The 19,445-nt window shown below is 56.0% G+C and overlaps 2 protein-coding genes across 18 annotated transcripts in view; both read right to left on the bottom strand.

Annotated features, from left to right (window-relative positions):
* ABCC3 (ATP binding cassette subfamily C member 3) overlaps positions 1-2,290 on the bottom strand; it is a 41,631-nt gene extending 39,341 nt beyond the window's left edge. For all 3 annotated transcript variants that reach the window (XR_012059535.1, XR_012059536.1, XM_006218422.4), the window contains exon 1: positions 2,165-2,290. Coding sequence is in view for 1 of the 3 variants with exons in the window: in XM_006218422.4 (XP_006218484.1) it covers positions 2,165-2,209 (45 nt within the window). In the remaining 2 variants the exon portion in view is untranslated. The remainder of the gene's footprint in view (positions 1-2,164) is intronic.
* A 6,824-nt stretch (positions 2,291-9,114) lies between these two features.
* The window catches only part of CACNA1G (calcium voltage-gated channel subunit alpha1 G), a 61,325-nt gene continuing 50,994 nt past the window's right edge, over positions 9,115-19,445 (bottom strand). For 9 of the 15 annotated variants that reach the window (XM_072938649.1, XM_006218439.4, XM_006218437.4 and 6 more), the window contains 9 exons: positions 19,027-19,136; positions 18,177-18,310; positions 17,807-17,877; positions 17,596-17,674; positions 17,380-17,501; positions 16,678-17,031; positions 11,850-12,027; positions 11,349-11,518; positions 9,115-10,170 (listed from right to left, as the gene is read on the bottom strand). In XM_072938649.1, coding sequence (XP_072794750.1) covers positions 9,436-10,170; positions 11,349-11,518; positions 11,850-12,027; positions 16,678-17,031; positions 17,380-17,501; positions 17,596-17,674; positions 17,807-17,877; positions 18,177-18,310; positions 19,027-19,136 — 1,953 coding nt within the window. In that variant the 3' untranslated portion in view covers positions 9,115-9,435. Of the gene's footprint in view, positions 10,171-11,348; positions 11,519-11,849; positions 12,028-13,712; positions 13,848-15,799; positions 15,944-16,677; positions 17,032-17,379; positions 17,502-17,595; positions 17,675-17,806; positions 17,878-18,176; positions 18,311-19,026; positions 19,137-19,445 lie in introns of all 15 variants that reach the window. The other 6 variants (XM_006218425.4, XM_072938647.1, XM_072938648.1 and 3 more) reach the window with 3 other exon arrangements.

The following is a 19,445-nucleotide window of genomic DNA, read 5'->3' as shown; positions in this document are numbered from 1 at the left end:
AGTAATGGAGCTACAGCCGGGTCTCCATGTGGCTGGATTCTCTAGGTCTCAGACCCCGCCCCCTTTCTCTCAGAGGGTAAGCTGAGAACCTTCCTGCTTTCTCCTCATCCCACCTTCACTCACCAGCCACACTGGGTACAGCCTGGAACAGCTTTCAGGAGCCAAGAAGGTAATGTAGAAGATGGAAGGGGTTAAGACATTGGGGTCAGCTCCCTTGTCATTTGAGGTATCCACAGAGACCTCACTCCTTGGACCTAACATAGATGAGTTGACTCCCATGGACCCTGAGGTTCTCTGAGGAGGTACACACAGCCCATGAGCATCAAGCCTTTCAGGGACTAGGGAGTCCAGAAGCCCAAACTTTCACAGTCAGGCAGTGGGAAATTTGGACCCATAGCTCAGGGGCCCTGCTTCCCAGTCCAGCACTCTACAGCTGATTGTTGTATGACCTTAACAAGTCCATTCCCTCAGTTTCCCCAGCTCTAAAATGAAGGACCAGGCCAGCAGTTCCCAAACTCCAAGCTCTGACACTCTTGGATTCCGCAGCATCATGGAAGGGCAGAGCCAAAGGATCTCTACACTTGGAACAAGAAAGAAGTCCTGAGTTCCCCAAGTCCTGATTCCTCAAAGTCTGTCTCTGGATAGTCCTAAGCTCTCAGGGTTAACTGTCCACCCAGGAACGAGGGACCTTTGCACCTGAAGCTTGGTTTACAAGTCCTCTGCCCGGCCGAGACCTCCGACACTGTGACCACACCATAACCACATCAGCCAGGCTCAAGTGGGCAATGAGATGAAGTCACTCATGAGCCAGACAGGCAACCTCTAGACTCTGGCAACAAGTGACCAGCCAGGCTGGATGGCAGATGGGGTTCCTGTGGGGCTGGGCAAGAAGGGCAGCTACAGAGAAGTTGAACTATCTCTGATTAACCATTCAGTGACTCAGAGAAATGTGAGATCCCCAAAGATACTGTTTTACAGGTATTCCATTGCCCTAAATTTCAAAAAGCCATGTAACTTCCTTAGCCCAGCCCACACACATCCTAAGAGTGGGGTTCCTGACTGTATATACGCACTTACGTACGCACAAGCACATGCACCCACACAAGCACCCACCCGTGCATGACACCAAGCATGCATGCACAAATTCTTAAAATGGGGAAAAGATTTAGAGATTGGGATTCAGAGGCCCTGGATTTGAGACCAGCCTCTCCTAGGCAGCCCTGAGACGACCACCAACAAGACCCTTGAATCTGAGTTTATCTGCAAAATGGAGACACACCACCACTTGCCTCCCAGAGCTGCAGTGAAGATCAGGCAGCTGCTGTGAGTAGGTTTTGAAAACTGTAAGAAAGCTCTGGGGCTGTCTACACGGAACACACCTGAACTATTCTCAGGGTCTGGAGGCAGCAGCCTGAAAAGCAGCCTGATGCCTTAGAAAGGGATTGGGTGTGTGAAGCAAAAGGCCCGCTATTCTCTCCAGCTCTGCTTTCCTCTAGCTGGGTGACTCTGAGCAAGTCCCTTCCTTTCTCTAGGCCTCCCGCTCCCCACCTGTAAAAGAAGAGGGTTAGACCAGGAAATCCTGATATCCTGTACTTGTAAGGGCCTGCCTCCAGAGTGCCTCTCCGTCCTGAGGCCAGAGCAGTGAGGATCTCCCGCTTCTTGGTGGGTCTTGCCCAGAGGAAAGAACCTTTTCCAAGAAGGCAGAAACTCTCTAGAAAGGGGAAGCCCAGTGGAGCCAGCCTCCTAAAGCACCTGGTTGAGCAGGTGTGGGGCTGGACATCCAGGCACTAGTCCATGGGGCAGGCGCTGAAGGGTCATCCAGTACTAATAACACTAGTAATGGGGAAATGCTTCTTCTGCACCCTGCGGGTCAGCCCAGAGTGGGGACTGGAGTGAGGCAGCAAGTGGGGGCACCTTCTGATTCCAGAATGCTACCCACCGGGGGAGGAGCCTAATGCATGGCTTTCCTGGGCTCTCCCCTGCGGCCGGCAGGCTGGCCGGCTGAGGAGGACCAGTGCAGGTCCCGGACGCCAAGAGGGACCGGGCTCTGGGCGTCGCCGCCAGGACACCCCACCCCCCAAACCGCCCCCGCATCGCATCGCCCCCTCCCCGGGATGTCTAAGGGCTCACGGTGTGCGCCCTGGGCCGCCGGACACTTCCTTACCCAGAACTTGGAGCCGAGCTCCCCGGAGCCGCACAAAGCGTCCATGGAGCCGGGGCGTGGCGTCGAGGACTGTGAGCACGGTCGCCTACCAGCCTGGGACAGACCCAGCGCCCGCCCAGAGCCGCCTCCGCCCCTGCGCTCCGTTCCGGCCCGCCTCTCCAAGCCCTACCCTCCGGCCCTTTGGGTTGAAAGGCGACGGCGCCTCCCGGAACTGCAGCTCTAGGAGGGATTTAGGGACAAGAATGGGGGGCCATTTACACATGACAGCCCATTCCAATGGCCCCTGAGCCGCGCCAGAGAGATGCCCCTCCAGATAATAAGGCTGACAGGGCCGGAGCAGGGTTTTCCAGCGGCAAAGGCGGGCCCCCACCATGCACAGCTCCGAGGGAAGAGGGGAGGGGCAGAGGAGCCAAGAGACACGCAAAGGGACTTAGCAAGGCTCCCTCCTTGAATAAATCTTCGATAAGGTCATGTTCATCTCTGGACGTCAGTCTCCTCTTCTGTGAAATGGGAAGAGCTGTGTGCCCAGACAATTTGGAGGCTACCTCTCCCCCACAAGCTGTCCAGGGACTGGCAGACACCAACACACTGTTTGTTCGTGTGTGTGTGTGTGTGTGTGTGTGTGTGTGTGTGTGTGTGTACTCCAGGAGACAGGGGGTCCCAGCATCATCTAGATGGTGACTTCCTTCGATTCTCTTAAATTGCTGCTTGCCTAAGGGTCTGTCTCTCCCTAATGTTGTGCCTGTTGCTTCAGTATCACTCTGTGCCTCCATTTCCACTTCTGTAGAACACGGATTATCATAGTACCAAAGTCATAGGGTTACTCTGAAGATTAAATGGGAAAGGTATGTACAGCATCAAGCATATCTCCTGGCACACTTAGTAGGCACCCAACATGTGTTAAGTTCCTCCACTTCAGTCTGGTCAGGGTGGGGGATAGGCAAGTGAGGCCCCAACGAGAGCCCCACACTAGCACACTTCTCCTAAGGCTGAGCCTCCACATTCCTATCTATAAATTGGGCTTGGGCTCAGTGGCCTCCTCCTGCTTGCCCCAGCTTGGCCCTGCTGGGATCCCTCCTTCCATCTCTCATTACCCCAGTCCTCCTCTCTTCCCTACCAGTATCCCAGAAGCCAATTCCCCACCCTTCTTGGGGCTGAGAAGGAACCCACCCCCTATCCCAGCAGGCCTTACCCCGGCCCATCTCTCCCCTGCCCTTGCCTCCCAACCTGGTCCCTGTCTAGGATCTGCCTAGGTTCCCTGGTGACCCCATCCCTGACACTTGTTCTCAAGAGAAGGTGTTTTCTTGCTTGGCTGCTCAGCAGCCAGTGTGGGTAGGTGCCAGCAAGATAGCACAGAAGGAGCAGCCACCTCCTGTCCCTCTGGGCAGGCAGGAAGTCACAAGAAAGAAGTCTCTTCAGCCCTGGGCTATCAGAACAGAGATCTGAGCTACCAGGGGGTGGGAGCAGGGTGGACAGGGCTCCCCCTTTCCCAGGCAGTGGGACCAGGGGCCTCTCCCCCTTTACTAGGCAAGTCCTGTCTGCACCCTTCCCCACCCCAGTCTCTCTGCCCCACTCCTCTGTCTCCGAGCCAGACTTTGCAGAGCTTTTGCACTCTTGTCACAGTGTGCCTTGGGTTATATTTAGTTGTGAAGAATCTGTCTTCCCTGCCAGTCTGAGAGGCCCCTGAGGGCAGGGATCGACTGAGTCACCTCAAACCCCCTCCACGCCTTGAGCAGAACCTTTAGTATACTGTGTGACAAGTCCCTTGATGTCTCTGGGACTCAGTTTCTTGAACAACTTGGACAAGATGCCATCTAAGGTGTCTTCCTGCCCTGGTGATCCAGGCTCCTGCGATGAGCGGCCCGAATCTTCCTTCAGCCCTTCCTCTAGTTTGGGGCAGGACTCTTGAGTTCTGTCTTCAGCCCTGGGGCTAGAGCACCCTCCCCTTTGGCCCTGGTTGTCTCATTTTGCCATTAGAGAGCCTTTCCCAAGCCTGCAGTGTTAGGTGGGAGCCCCTGCGATCGTGGTGGGACACCTGGCCATCCTTGCCTTCTCCCGTCTCTCTTGAGGCATTCATTGGGAGTTAGCCCCTCCTGACCCCTCCTGGAATGTGGCTCCTTTCACGCAGTCCTTGAATAACAGCTGCAGTATTCAAGGACATTACAGTCTTGGTTGTTCTCACTAGAGCAAGAAAAGTGAGGCTCTGAGTTGTCTTATCCTGGCAGCGGCAGGATGAGCTCCACGTCTTCTGAATGCTGGGCTATTTCCCTGCAGCCTCTGGACAGGATGCATTTCCTGTATCCTTAGCTGTTGCACTCATGTCCTGCCTCCCGCCACCTTCCAGACTGTTTGGCACACTCTCCCCACTTTGCCTTACTTCCCTTTCTGTACCTGGCAAACTCTAGTCAAGATTTTACTTGATTCTACTTGAAGATTTTACTCAAGCACCCCCCTTTCATCCCTCCCCAGCGTTCCTTGAACCTCCCCCACCTCAGTCCTGGGCTAGGGACCCTTCCTCTGTGCGGCCCTCCCTCCCTGTGCTGTACTCACTTATTGTCTTGCTTTTCTCCCCCAAAAGACTTTGGATATCTTAAGGATAAGGGCCAAGTCTTATGTACCACTATACCCTCAGCACCCAGGACAGTGCCTGGCAAAGCTGGTCTTCAGGAAATGTTTGTCGACTGATTCAACAAGCATCCTGTGTCCTTAGAAGTCATAAGTAGTGAGGGCACTGTAGCACTAGGTTTAGTCCCAGCAGTAAGCTCTGTCCACTCCGATTTTGAGTTTTCAGAACCAAGATGTTTCCAGCTGGAGGCTCCTGTGAGGATAAGTAAGGGCCTGTGGGTTGGGCTGTAGCAGAGAGAGGGACCGAACCTCCACCAGCTTTAATGGCCCCAGCCCCATCCTCTCTCCCCAACTGACTACAGCTCCAGGCAGGGTGGACCAAGTGTGTGCTGCCTCTCCCCACCACCAGTGAGCATCCCAGGGGAACCCAGCATCGGGGACTTCTTGGCAGAAAGATGGAAAGATAAGATAATTGCAAAGTACAGCTTTGAGCAGGAATGACAGCAGAGAGAAGAAAGCAGAGCAAGTAGGGGGGAGCGTTGGGGACGGTCAGGTGGGAACTGACAAGACAAGGAGAAGGCTATGGAGCTGCTAGTTCTGCCCTCCACACACTGCCTGGCTCCTTCTAGCCCCTGTGGCTCCTGGACGGCTGAGAGCACCCCCAAATCAGCCTCCAGCTCCCAAACTCCAGCTCTCTCCTCCAGAGCCTGGCCTTGTGGGGGCTGCACTGGTTCCTCCTGTGGCCTCTGCAGGGCTGCCCCTCCACCTCCTGTGTGCACTTTGATCTGATTTGGCAGGCATGTGGGCACTGGCTGCTGTGTCCGCTTCAGAACTTTTCAAAGAATGAAGAATTAATTAGCTCCATGGGCCACAGTCAGCAGCTTCCGCACCTGGAGCAGGCCATTCCAATGTTCTTAGTGGCATTCCCTCATGGGCATTTGCAGGAGCCACCACCTCCTTGACCTGCCTTGCTGTGCCCTCGGAGCAGGACGCCAGCCCACAACTAAAATTGATTTTGAGAGTTAATTCCCCTCTTGGCAACCCCTGCCCTGGATTAGTCATGGTGCACTGGCCGTGGACCGGAATCACTGGGCTCCACGGGTTTGGCACCCCAGGGGCCGCTGGGATTCTCCATATACAGACAAATCCTTCATTGGGCCCTGCAAGCCTGTCTCCTCCTCCTTCAGGGGCTGTACATAGCACTTGTCTGTAGAAGGTGTCCTCTCCCTGGCTAAGTCCCTCTACAGAAGGGGCACCAGGTGGCATCAGGTGATGGTGCCTTGTGCTGCCACCTGGTGGATGATGCCCTCACTGCACTGCTGTCACCGGCCCTCCCCCCAACCCCACACAGGAAAGGTGAGACAAAGCTATGGGGTGTGGATTGTGATGGGTGTGGATTAGGGGTAAAGTTGGAAGTGAAAACGTTTGGAAAGTGGGAGAGGTCTGGGTGGGGCAGGGGAGAGGACAGGAAGGGATGGGTAGAGGAGGAGGAGAACAGGTACTTTGAGATTCAAGGGCAGCATTACACCATGGAAAGGTGGTGCCTGGGAAACTGGGTTATTGCAGTCAGCCTTGGCCAACCCTTGGCCAAGCACCTGCAGCTGAGAAACACTTTCTCTTGGGGTCAAATCGCTCTCTCCACAGAAGGTGGGAGGCTGTGGGCTCCTCTGAGCCTCTGAGTACACCAAGCTGGGATCTTGTCGGTACATTTCCATGAACACAAATGTGACTGCTTTGGAAAAGGCCTCCCTGGCAAGTCATTTTGTGATCAGAACTCCTCACACCCTCCACAGTGGGAAAGAGGCTGGGATAGTGTGAAGCCAATGGTCTGGAGGTTGGCCAGATCAAAGATCAAATCTCAGCTCTGCCATTTCTTGACTGTGTGATCTTGGGTCTGTCACTTAACCTTTCTGAACCCATTACCTCATGAAGAAATGATGGCAATTGTTACTTCCCTTGCTCGGGTGTTGTGAGAAGTAAGTGAAAGACTGCAGATGAGCCTCAGATTGTTTTTAGCACCAGCTCATCTTGCTTCTCTTCCTAGTGCCCCCGCCCCCAGACAGACCTTTTCCCGGAGTCTTGGGGGAGAGGAAACAGAAGCAGCCAAGCCCAAGGTGGGGGCTTGCAACTGTTAACACAATTTCCTCTGAACCCACAAAAAGAAGGCTGAGAGCAGAAGTGCCAGGGTAGATGCTCTTACCTCCAAAAGCTCCCACATGCCTGAAGCTCCTGGCCAGTTTCAACCCTGCCCTGAAGGCCCTAATCCAAGACCTGCTGGCCCTCCCCACCCCAGCCTCCTTCAGACTCTTCCACTCCCCATTCCCGGTGTATCCTGGACCACAATCAAAGAACCAACCAGACAAGCATCATGAGGTTAGCATCCTCGTTATTATTACTACTGTTAATAAGATGCAGCAATATCATTATTCTCCCTTCAAAACCCTTTTAATGAGACATAGTCTCCATCACTGATAAAGATTTTACATTGTTGGGAGAGAGGCCACAGTTCTCTCCCCCAGAATATCCACTGTGACTCTGAGGGGTCCTGGGGCTGAGGGTGGGTGGGAAGCTTGGGGTTGAGGGGAGGGAGTAGCAGCCCAGGTGTCTGGCTTCACCTTGACCCGGAGTCCTCTATTAGACGAAGACTCCAGAGCACGCTTCCCCAAATCTCCCACTCTCATTAGGGACTATATAGCTACAGAATGCTACAAAAATATAAAAGCTTAATCTGCAGACCCAGGTGACAAAACTCTAGGAATTTTGTGCAGTTTTGCTTTTTTTCACATTTTTTTAAAAGGGAGTTTCTACATGTACCCCTATCTTGCCACCCAAGGAGAACAGAGGGAAGAGTACCACACTATTGCGTACCCTAAGAGGATAAACCCAGGTGTTTGCTTCAGGGAGTGGTATCATTTCTGTCCAAAAGGCAATGCTCAAGGAAGTGGAGCTGGGGATCTTCAGGGGTGCTGGCAGGGCCTGGCTGGCTAAGCTAGTCATTGCTGCACATGGCACTGTGTCTTGGCACCAGGGTTTCAGACAAAAGAACATTCCCCGTGGGAGCACCAGAAAGGAGGTTCTCGGCCATGTCACTGGCCCCTCCTCCTCTCCCCTTCCTCCTCTCTGCCTGCCTAGCTGCCTTCGCCCCCTTCGTCCTCTGCTGGCTCCCACTGGGCAGGCAGCAGCAGACCGTGTAAACTCCTTGCCGGGGCTCGGGGCTCGTTCATCACCCCCCAGGGGGCCAGCTCTCCACTCAGCAGCCTAGCTGCCAAACCCTACCAACTCCACCCGGAGGTTCCGGCCCTGGCCCTCTCCGTCTCCGGAGGGACCAGCCTGCTCTGTTTGCACAGCTTAATTCCACTGCCGCCCTGATGGGGCAGCTCCCGCAGGGCCAGTCAATGAGCCCTTCCAAGGCAGCAGGCTAAAGCCCTGACCGCTCAGGTTACCCAGGCTGAATGAAGCCTGAGAAAGAAAACCCAGAAGTGTTTGCACCCCCTACAACCCCGCCCGCCCCGAATCCCTACTGCAGCAGCTGAGGCGCCTCCCCTAGCCTCAGTCGGCCCCATTAACCAAAGCAGCCTCATTATGCCAATTTCCAGCTTTCAATGCACGGCTGATAGCTGTCAGCAGAAATAAGAGTTAATCTGGAATTACTCACATTCACAGAGCTGCTTGGCTAACAGGAAGAGATAAAGCTTTGATAGAAGAGGGAGTAGACCCTGCTTGTCCAGCCTTGCACCCAGGAGAGGGGCTTCTCTCTTCCCTCAGCCCTGGGAGGCAAGGCTACAAGGGAGAGGTGTGTAGGATCTCTCTCCCTCTCCCTCTCTCAGGCACGCGCGCGTACACACACACACACACACACACACACACGCACACACACGCAGCTTTGACCTCTTCCCTCCCCACCATCCACTCCCCATCTCCAGGAATTTCTCTCCAATGCCTTCTGGAAATGCCTAACTCTGTCCCTTTTACTCTGGACCGTGATTAACTTTTTATTTTGGAAAATTACTTTATTATAGATATAGATATAGATATGTATGTATGTATATATAAAAAGGTTCCATTTCATTTGTAAAATCTTAATTTTTTCTTTTTCTCTTTTTTTTTCCTACAGAAAATGATGACGAGGTTAAAGGAAAAAATAAGTTACATTACAGTTTCCAAAATGGTTCTCGCTCTCCACTGAAGATGGGCCCCCTTCAGGGCTGTAATGCACTCTCGGTCCCAGCTTGTGCTTTGCAAGAAGAGGGAATATAACTAGACTAGTTATTTTAGGTTAAAATAGCCAAGAGACAGACGCCTTCGCCTCAAAAATATTCTGAGACACATAAAAGTAGAAGGAAACAAGTCTCTTCAGTCACAAAATGTCGTACATCCCGCAAATACTAGATTCAATTAATTTAATAAAATAGAATATACATAGAGATTCTGCACAAACGTATTGCTTTCTCCCAACAGCTCCTGGTGTCGGGAACCTCAGCTCCACTGGGCCACTCTCTTTCTGCCGGGAGCCAGGGTGGCCAGGATGGCCAGGGCGGCTGCTTTGAACTCTCTAGAAGATCTGCTTGCCGGTGCTCACTGCCACTGAGGCAGGGAGGAGCGCCTCCTTGGTGTCCGTATGGAACTTTGTTTAGGAGTATAGCCCAGGAGGAGGAGCTAGGATTTGGCACCCAGTGGAGAAAGGTGAGTGGGAGAGGAGGGCAGGACTAGGGGTCCAGTTCTGCTGGGTCAGCGGATAAACCAGAGAGACTCAGCACGTCTTTCTTTGGGGGAGGCGAGGCAGCCATGCTGTCGGGAGCGCCGGAGGCCGAGGGATCCTTGGAGTCGCTGGACGGAGCCCTCCGGCGGAGGCAGACGCCAGGGCTGGGTGGGGGCCGAGGGCCCTGGCTCTCTGGGGGGTCTATGGAGATACTGGGTGGGCTGAGTTTCTTCTTGGGCCGACTCCCAGGCCCCCCAAGAGGCTGAGCCCCGAGGCTAGAGGGGCCGGGGCCCAGGCGGGCTTGGGAGCCGCTGTCCAGGCAGCTGATGGCGATGGAGTGCCTCCTCTGCTCGTCCAGCCAGGATGCGGGCCGGCGCGGGCCGCTCTGGGACTCCACGCTGAAGCACTTCTTCAGGTCCCGCGGGGAAGGGGGTTCCTCCTGGCTGCCCCCAGGCAGGAGGTCTCCTGAAATCCAGCTCAGCTCTGTGTCCAGCTCTAAGCTGCTTCTGGTCTCTGGTAGGTCCTTGCCCCAGGTGGGTTCTGGGCCCGGGCAGGGGGCTGATGGGGGCATGTGCTTCGAGATCTTGCTCTGGCTGCAGGAATGCTGCGGCGCCTGGGTGTTGGAGCGGCCCCAGAGCGGGGCGGCCCGGGCCAGAGGCGGGGAGGGCCCACTCACCTCTGAGAGCAGGTCTTCCCTGCTGCCCAGGCCCTGGACGTCCAGGGAATCAGTCCTTATTGCTGCCTGTGTGGGGTGGGGGCAGGGCTTAGCCCAGAGGCTTCCTCTTCTCCATGAACTGTCCCGCTGGCAAGTCAAGCAGCCCCTCCAACCCCCGCCATGGAGCTGCAGGACCACCCTAAGCAGGGGTACCAGTATTTGCTCTTGTTGAGAGGTGGGGGCCACGTGCACCATGCCTCTCCCACCCCTAAGGCTGCAGGAATAGCTCTCTACAGCTCCCAACCCCTGGGATACAAGAAAGTCCTAGGCCAGCTCTGCTCCCCAGCTGGCTCCTTCACGCTTCCCAGTCTCTTTACTTCTTTGGCCTTAAATGCCCTTCCTGAATGGCAAGCACCCCTCAACTTTTTGGGCTCAGGTCCTCTGTGATGTAGTACCTGACAATCTTCACCCTCAAGTAAAACTGACCCCCTCCTCCCCTGCTCCCTGCTGCACCACACACATGAGCACCCATGCATCTGTGACCTGTCATGACCTGGTGGGGCATATGTCTCCGCTGTTGCACCCCCAGCTCCAGAGGGCAGGGGCTACCTCATTTGTCCATGTCCCTGGTACCTGGACACAGAGGCTGCTCAGTGAATATTTGCAGAATGGACGAAGTTGGTGCCTGCTCCCCAAATGTGCCAGGTTGGGCAGATTCTTGTGTGGCCATCCTCACACATAAGGCACACACAGCATGGGCAGTGGCCTTGTCCCACTGGGGACAGAGAAGTGTCACCTGGCTACATGAGCCTCTGCTCTGTGCTCTTGGAGTGTGGGCTCTGGAAGGTGGGCCCTGGGCTTGGTCAATAGTGGAGGCACCTAAAACATGCCTTGTACTCCTTAGTTAGGTTTACAGTGAAGAAGACAGGGAGACAGCTCTGGGCTACGGAAAGGGAGTCCAGAGACTGGGCCAGGCTCTAACTATTCATCTCCCATGCGCCCCTGGGCAAGCATGACCTCCTCTGGTCTCCAGGCCCCTTCAGTGAAACAGGGGAGGGGGTGCAAACTCCAAGAGGGCACAGACCACTTCTGCTTTGCCCGGAATTGTGTCCCTGGTATCTCAGACTCAGCCTGGCACATCACTGGCACACAATCAGTATTGACTGGGAGAATGAAAGTGGCCACCCTGGTCATCACCAACAGCCTAGGATTCTCAGCAGAGAGGCCAGCCCCTGGGCCCATGCCCACCCTCCACACCTGCTCACCTGGCGCCTGAGTGGCCTCTGGGCCAAAGGGGAGCGGCCTGGTGGGGGCAGTTTGGGGATGGTGCCCCACGTGGGAGCACTGTGGGGCTGGAGCAGGTGGGGTGCATCTTTGGGAAGTTGCAGGATGTAGCTGGTGTCTGCTGGCTGGGAGTGAACGGACAAGACGGAGCCTGGCGGGGAGGGGAGGAGAGAGCAGAACTGGAGAGTGGGCTGTGCTGGCTCCCACCTGAGTCCCTCCCGAGTCCCTCCCGGCCCCTCTCTCCCCCTTCAGAGCCTCTACCCTCGCCACGCCACCCAACCCTGGACTGAAGGCCACTCCCCTGAGGCTGGGGTCTCCCTCAGGCAGGGGCTGGGTGACCTCGTCAAGATGGGGGCTCCTCAGAGGTAGGAGAGGCCTCTTTGCCTGCCTCAGTTGCCCCCGCGTCCTGAAGTCAGGACTGGGCTTAGGCAAAGACGGGTCTCCTGGTGTGAGTCGAGCTGGCTTGCCCCCAGCCTTGGTACCTGACTGAGCTTTGGGGAGCCCCCAGCCCCTGTGTCCCAGGGCCCCCGCGGCAACGCTCCCATCCCGGCACATGTAGCTGTCATTGGGCAGAGAGTGCGTTCGGCTGACCCCAGGCTTCCGCACAGTCAGCAGATCTGGTCCCAACATGAGGGTCGCCTCCTCAGGATGGGACTCCATCTGCAAAAGGAACGAGGTGGGAGGTGGGAGGAAGAGGAGGCATCCAGCTTCGGTTACTGAGGCAGAGCTGGACGACAGAAACCAGAAGCCACCCCCCACCAGCCCTGGCCCCCAGCCCTTCCCTGGACAAGGTGGTGATGGGATGAGTGTGGCCAGGGAGGAGGAACGGACACATGGATGAGCCCTCTATACCCGGGGAGGAAGGGGATGAGAGGACGCCCTGCCCCCAGAAAACTATTGGTACTGCATCACCTTGGAGCTTCCCAGCGGGGATGGCGGAGGGGTAAGGAGGTACCCAGTGGAAGGGAGCAGCCCCCAGCCCCCAGCCCTGCAGGTAGTCCAAGAGCTCATTCTCAAGGCCCCATTGAGAGGCTCTGAAACTGCGCAGAGAAAAGTTAAAAGCGAACAGCAGCATCCCCATCCCAATTGCTGTGCTGGGGCTGTGGGGGGATCGGGGAGTGGGGAAGGACATTCCCAATGCGCAGGGGACCAGGCAGCCTGGGCTGCCTGCAGGAAGTAGGCTGTTCTACCATCTAGTTTTTTAAGGCAGCCCCAGCACCCAGCGCTGGACAAAGTCTGGGTTAATGTGAGCTGAATGACAGATGAAACTAAGGGGATGTCACAGCTGGCTCACCCACCTGTCTATACCACCCCACTTTTAATTACACAATGACCTTGGCAATAGTGGGTGGGGATCAAGGCCTGGGTACCATGAACTCAGGTGGGCAGACTGGGGATGGGAGTGGGTTTTTTAATCTATTTCAAAGAAAGGCAGTAATTAGCTTGGAGGGAGAGAAGACTTGTTCCCAAGAGATTTCTCCATCACCCTGTCCGTTCCTAGTTCTAAGAGAGTTTGGAGGTTCCTGTCCCCATGTGGGCCCAGTCAGTTAAGCAGCCCCAGCAGGCCTAAGCATGGCCGTGTCAGGAAGCAGTCTGGGTCCTTTGCTTCCTCTCTCAGCCCCACTTCTGCCAGTCACTCCAAGAACCCCGGGGACCCCTAGCCTATGGTCAGGGCGCTGCTCCAGCAGTCCTGCTGTGATGAAGGGACCTTCTTAAGCCCCAAGAGGAGGGGAAAGGCAGGGAGGAGGGGGCTGCTCACAGTCAGAAGGGGATGGGGAGCCAGGCAAGGGTGGAGAAGCTGTCAGAACACAAAGAAGCCCCCCAGGACATGGGGACACACAGGGACAGTGACGGGGAGACAGGGACGGCCTTCAGGTGGAGAAGGGCATGGTGGTGGCAGCAGAGATGTGGCTCTCACCCGCTGTGTGGTGGTGAATGGCTCATGTTGGGGGCAGGTGGGAAGGAGGGGTGCGAGGAGTGGGAGAGCTGGCTTGCACAGGGCTCCAGATACAGAGACTGACTCCACACCCAGGCAGGCCCTTTGGTCAGCTGCCTGATGACACCTCTGTTTTGAGTTGTGTCACTCCTGGGTGGCTGGATGAACTCTTTCACGACTGCCGCCCCGGGCCCTTCTGGGAAAGGCCCCAATTTAATCTTATCCAATTTTTTTGTCCACGGTGGGGGACATGAAGGACCTAGCAGAGCCTGGGCACTAAGTGCCGCCTCTGGGTGGGGCCTGGTGGGGCCTGGCGGCAGCATGAGAGGAGGGGAGGGTTCTGGAGCCCTGCAGCCAGCCCGGCCCCTGGGGAGACTGGGGAGGGCAGTGAGGGGCTGTGTGTATGTACATTGCTCTCCAGGGCACTAAGTAAGGGTGTGTGAGTGTCATCAGGCAAAGAGTCATCCGTCAGAGCTAGAGAGCAGGATGGTTCAGACACAATCTCTGACGTCAGAGACAGAGCCTCCATCTCAGCTAGAGGGATCTAGACAGGGAGAGAGATGATCAGGCATAAGAAACCAGGACAATGCACACTCTTGCGTGTGCAGGCACACACATGCACACGCACACACACGCACACAGAGCCCCCCTTTCTCCCTTTCACAAAGCATAGGGAGAAAAGGCCTCCCTTCTCTCTCCCCAACCATTTTCAAGAAAACTGAGAGCGCCTCCCCCCACTTCAAACCCCCGCTCTGATCAGAGAGGCTGCGCAGGCACCAAAGAGCCGGAGCAAACACCGACAAAAGCGAGGAGACACAGGAACACGTTCTAAAGATGCCCAGGAACCTTAGCAGCCCCTCCCTCCCACACCACCACCACCCAGGGAGGAAGCAGGGAGCGGGGAGGGATTCTGATTCTCAGAGAGATACCAGAAAAAAAAAAAAAAAAAAAAAAAACAAAAACGAAGAAAGGCCTGCAAAGCGCCTTTCTGCTCTCTGCTCCCAGCACAGACAGAGCGGCGTGGGGGGCGCTGGGGACAAAGCTGCCAACCTGACAACTGCTTTCTGCCTATTCTCTCTGCTTCTGAAAGCCTAGCAGGCTTGGCCTGCCCCCAGATTCCAGCGTCTTCCCTCCTGGGTCCTCCTCCGCCTGTCCTCTCCAGCTTAGGTTTTGGGAGAGGCTCTCCTCCCACTGGCCTGAACTGGGCACAGTCAGGTGGGCCACCACACGATCTGGCTGGCTCACCTGGGATCTGCAGCAGGGCTTCAGTGCCTACAGACCCTAAGGGGTGGGGGTGGGGCTGCCGTGCCTCCCAGATGAGCTGGTCACCTTCTCATGACATCCTCCTCCCCACCAGCCCCTTCCCCATAAGCTTCCTTCAGGATGGGAGGCCTCAGGAAGGGACTCACTCTCCCACTGATCATTCTAGGTCATTGCCAGGTTCAGGTCCCTAGATCCTATCTGAGACTGAATTCCAACAAGAGATCAGGAACACTCAAGGCAAGTTCCCTTCCTATTTAAGGGTCACTGTTCATTTCTTTGGGTCAGGCTACAGACGTCCCAGGTACTGGGAGCCCACTTTCCACCCCGTCACCCGCCATGGCCTGTGGGGCACTAGGCTTTCTATCTCCAGCTGACACCTGTCTCCCTGCTTCCACTCTGGGTCTGCTGGGGGCTTTCCTGCAGCCCCTGACCTAGAAGAGGGGGTGGTAGAGTGCACCTCCAAGTACAGGGGGTCACAGGAGCCAGACAGGTGGCAAGAGGAGAAGAGGAGGGCAGGAGGACCCTAGAAAGCAGAAGACCGTGTTTATTTAGATGGGACTGGGGGAGAAACACATGCAGTGCTGTGGGAGGGAACTGGGCCTGGGGAGGAAGCTAAGTCTTATTTCACCCAGAGGTCACCAGAACCATCCCAGCTGGAGCCCTCTATTTCTTCTCAGGACCAGGTCAGAAGCCACTGGCTACTGACAGCACCCATTGTGCCCATTGGGTTTCATGGCCTAAAAAGCCACCAAACAGAGGACTTGGGAGAGGGTGCTGGATACAGGAAAGAAGCAGACTGTGACCTAAGATATGTCCCTCAGTGGGTCTCTGGCCACCTGCACTCTCTCCCGAAGCGCCTCTCCCCTGGGTCTGGACCTCACTTCCTGCACCCGCTAAGGTCCCACTGCCAACTTGTGTTCTGCTCTATCCTCCTCTTCCCTTCCAGGTTCTTTCTCACAAGTGCCCTCTCCAAACCCCTCCTCCACCTATCCTTCTCCCTCAGAAGTGCAATCTCAGCATCCCTACCTTCCAACTGCATGTTCCAGAGGTTGATCTCAGCCTGAAGAACCCCTGGCTGCCTCCTGCCAAGCCCAAAGCTCAACTGAGGCCCTGAGGCTGTTCTCTCCCCAGACACCCAGTGGGCAGGAAACACCCTCCTCCCCAGAAGCACGGCACAGCATGGCACAGCCCAGCACAGTCAGGGGTAGGGGCACAGCACGGGGACACAGTAACCTGTGGGTCGGAGCCGCCCGGGCTGCGGGCGGGAGGGAAGGCAGAGGGCTGGCCCCCTGGGCCTGCCAGCTCGTCCATCAGCTTCAGCTCCCCGTCCAGGGAGCCCTGGATCAGCAGGGATATGGTGTCAAACAGCTGTCTGTCCTGGGGAGGACCAGCCCATAAGGGGAGCCAGAGAGTCAGGGGAACAGGGATCAGAGGAGCAGTGATGGGAAGTGTGGTGGCAGGGGATTGATAAGAGGCATAGAGACATAGAGCAGAAAGAGGAGGTCACACACATGTGCGCTCATGCGCGCACACATAAACACACACACACACACACACACACACACACACAGAGCAACAAGGAGAGAAAGAGAAGGGGACGGGGAAGTGGGGAAGAGAGAGATGTGGGCGAAGGAAGGAGAGATGGGAGACAGAGGATGAGAATAGCCCATAGGGAGAGAGAGAAAAGGAAAGGAAAAGGTGACAGGTGTAGATCAGGAAAAAAAGATCGAGATACGGAATCAGGCAGGTTGAAGGGTAGGGAAGGAGAGAGATTTGGCAATCGGACAAGGGTAATAAAGAAACAGGAAGGAAACAGAAAACACCCTTGAACCTAAGAGCCAGGAAGGGGAGTCCAGGCCAGGCTGGATGCTCAAAGGACGGATGAGCCAGCATGTGTGCCAGCAGCCTACTGGGGTGGCCCCTTGCCTCGGGTGTGGGCAGCCATCTCTGGGGACGGGCAGTGGTCTGCTCACCTCTCTGCATCCAGGCAGGAGGGTCAGAACAATTGAGGAGGAGCCCTAGGGTCTGCTTGCTGCCCACTCCCTGTACACCACCCGTGCCTCCCGTCTGAGGCCCACACCCCCTCAAGGCAGAGGTGGGTGTTTGCTCACCATGGAGTGCTCCAGGGAGAAGTGGGAGGCTGCTCCGGCGTGGGCCACACTGTGTGGAGCCCCAGGCTTGGGGCTGCCGGGGCTGTCGGGGCCCTCGACCCCAGGCCAGAGGAAGGGGCTGCCCAGCGGCGAGGTGGGCTGTGGGCTGAGTGTCTTCATCTCCAGCTCCAGCTCAGCCTCCAGCTCGGCCTCCTCCTTGGCCTCCTTGTTGCTCTCCTCCAGGTGCTTCATCAGCACGGCAATCACCACGTTGACCAGCACAAACTGGGCTGTCAGCACGAAGGACACGAAGTAGATGGGGGAGATGACTGTGTTGTAGCAGGTGGACTCCTGGTCGCAGTCCCGGAGGGTGTCCTGGAGAGGCAGGTCAGAGAGATGAGGCTGGGAAGACAGCGGACGGAGCCGTCAAGGGAAACCGGGTCACTGGTATCACAGAGCGTTGCAGGAGGAGAAGGAAGGGCAGGAGGAGGGAATTACAGTGTCTTAGGGGCAGAAGAACATTAGACACTGTCTTGGGAAGTGTGAGTCAGAGCATGTCCTGGGGAGAGGAAGTTCTAGAGTGTTCTGGCCTGGGGGATAGAAGGTTACATGCTTTTATTCACATCCAATTCATCTTGAGACAAAGAATCCTGGCTCAAGGAGTAGGGCTGTCATGGGGCCTGAGCCAGCCCTGGGAGAAACCCCACTGTGGTGGGCTCTCACCTTCATAATGCCATTCCAGTTGTCACCTGTGGAGACTCGGAAAAGGGTCAAGAAGGCCATGCCAAAGTTCCGAAAGGTGGCATGCCGGCCCAGGCCCTCACATGGGTGTGTCTCGTCACACTCTGGAGGAGTGGGGGAGGGCAGAGAGGCTCGAGTCAGTCTAGGAGACCCTGGATCTCCAGCCCTGCCTCCTCTGCCCTCCCTACGCCAACTCACCTAGGTCTCCAAAGAGCTCCACGCCCAGAGCTGCAAAGATGAAAAACAACAACATGAAGAGAAGTCCCAGGTTCCCCACCTGGAAAAGAGGAAAAGAAATGGAAAAGGTGCAACTGGATCTTCTGGCCAGCTTCCCTGACCCTCCGCCCCTTTGGAGAGTACCCTCTCCTTCCCAAAAGAACCCTTTCCACCCACCCCACCCCCCAGCTACCTGGGGCAGGGCCTGCATCACTGTGTCCAGCAGCGCCCGCATGCCCACAGCCATCTTCAGCAGCTTTAGCACTGCAGAACAGGACAATGTTGTGAGCTGGCCCCTCTGGGTCCCAGGTCACACAGCTAGTGAAGCCAGGGCCAGGGCTAGGGCTGGTGGGATGACCAGCCCCAGCCAGCCAGGCTGCCATGGCTTCACCCCCACCCTCGGCCCAGCCCCCAGCTTTCCCCTTTGGCAGAGGCTGAAAGAAAGAGGCCCACGGGCACCCACACCCACCTAGCCCTAGCCAGTCACAGAGCTGACCCCTGCTGTCTCCCTCTGGACAGGTCACCCTGGGAGGGTGGCCATGCGAGGTCAGCTGGGCACTGACCTCGGGCGATACGCAGCACCCTCATGATTCGGATGATGGTGGGGTTGATGGGCAGCGAGGCATTGACCTCGATCTCCTCCAGTGTGATGCCCATGATGGACAGCAGCACAATGGCCAGGTCCAGCTGGTTCCACCTGAAAGCCCAGGACACAGCTCCCTGAGGAGGGGCACTGCAGAGGAGGGGGCAGTTGTGCAACACAGATGGCACATTCTCAGCCACAGAAAGGAGGGCAGAGGTCAGCGGGCCCAGCCTTCCCGTCCTGCAGAGAAGACATGCCTCATCTGTGGTCACACAGACAGTTGGGGGCACAGGTAGGGCTAGGACTTTAGCTTGGGGGCCTCTGCTGCTCATTTGTATTCATTTGCTTTTTTATTCAGAACTTATATAGTATTTGCTTTGTGCCAAGCACTAATTGAAGGGCTTAACCACTAGGAACTCATAATCTTCATCACAACTCTGTGATATGGATACTGTTATTACATCCCATTTTACAGATGAGGAAACTGGGGTACAAAGAGATTGAATAACTTACCCAAAATGACCAGCTTCTAAATGGTGAAACCAGGATTCGAATCTGGTCCAGGCAGTCTGGCTCCAGTCTAGACCGTACTGATGTCTAGCTGCCAATGTCCCCCAGACCCTGTTTTGCCAACCTTCCCCCCTCCCCTCCCATCTCCCAGGCCCTGGAGGCTCCCCCAGCCCCACCGCACCATCAGCCCTGGGTGGGTCCTGGAGAGGAGGGTAAACCTCAGGAGTCAAGAAAAGTCTTCAGGCACTAGATCCTCCCTGTATTTCCCCAGGAGACATGCCCTTTCACCTGCTCCCTGACTCCCCTCCCCTCTCTGTTACCTGTCCTGGAAGAACCTTCGAAAGCCAAAGGCTACCAGTTTGAAAACTGACTCCAAGACGAAGATGACGGTGAAGATGTAGTTGCAGATCTTCAGAGCCTCATCCAGGATCTGGCAGGGATGGGGGCAAGATGCAGGGTCTCTTAAGGCCCAGGGACAATGCCTGCCCCACTCCTCTATCAAACCTCCCAGATCTGGGAGACAGGGTGAGTCCAAGGGCACCTTTGTTCTCTATTCCCTCCATAATGGCCACCACTCTAGGAGAGAGTAGGGTTCTCACTCATATGCATGAAACAAACTTTGTGATAAAGGATCTCTCCCCTTGACGGATGGTGAGGAGATCATATGTGAATGTGCTGGAAGGCACAGAAGGCTAGAAAGGCTAGAAAGCTAGGCCTTGTACATTACCAATTCAGATAG

The sequence above is a fragment of the Vicugna pacos genome, chromosome 16, assembly GCF_048564905.1.
Source record: "Vicugna pacos chromosome 16, VicPac4, whole genome shotgun sequence".
Classification (NCBI taxonomy): Eukaryota; Metazoa; Chordata; class Mammalia; order Artiodactyla; family Camelidae; genus Vicugna; species Vicugna pacos.
This window is presented reverse-complemented; position numbering and strand designations above follow the sequence as displayed.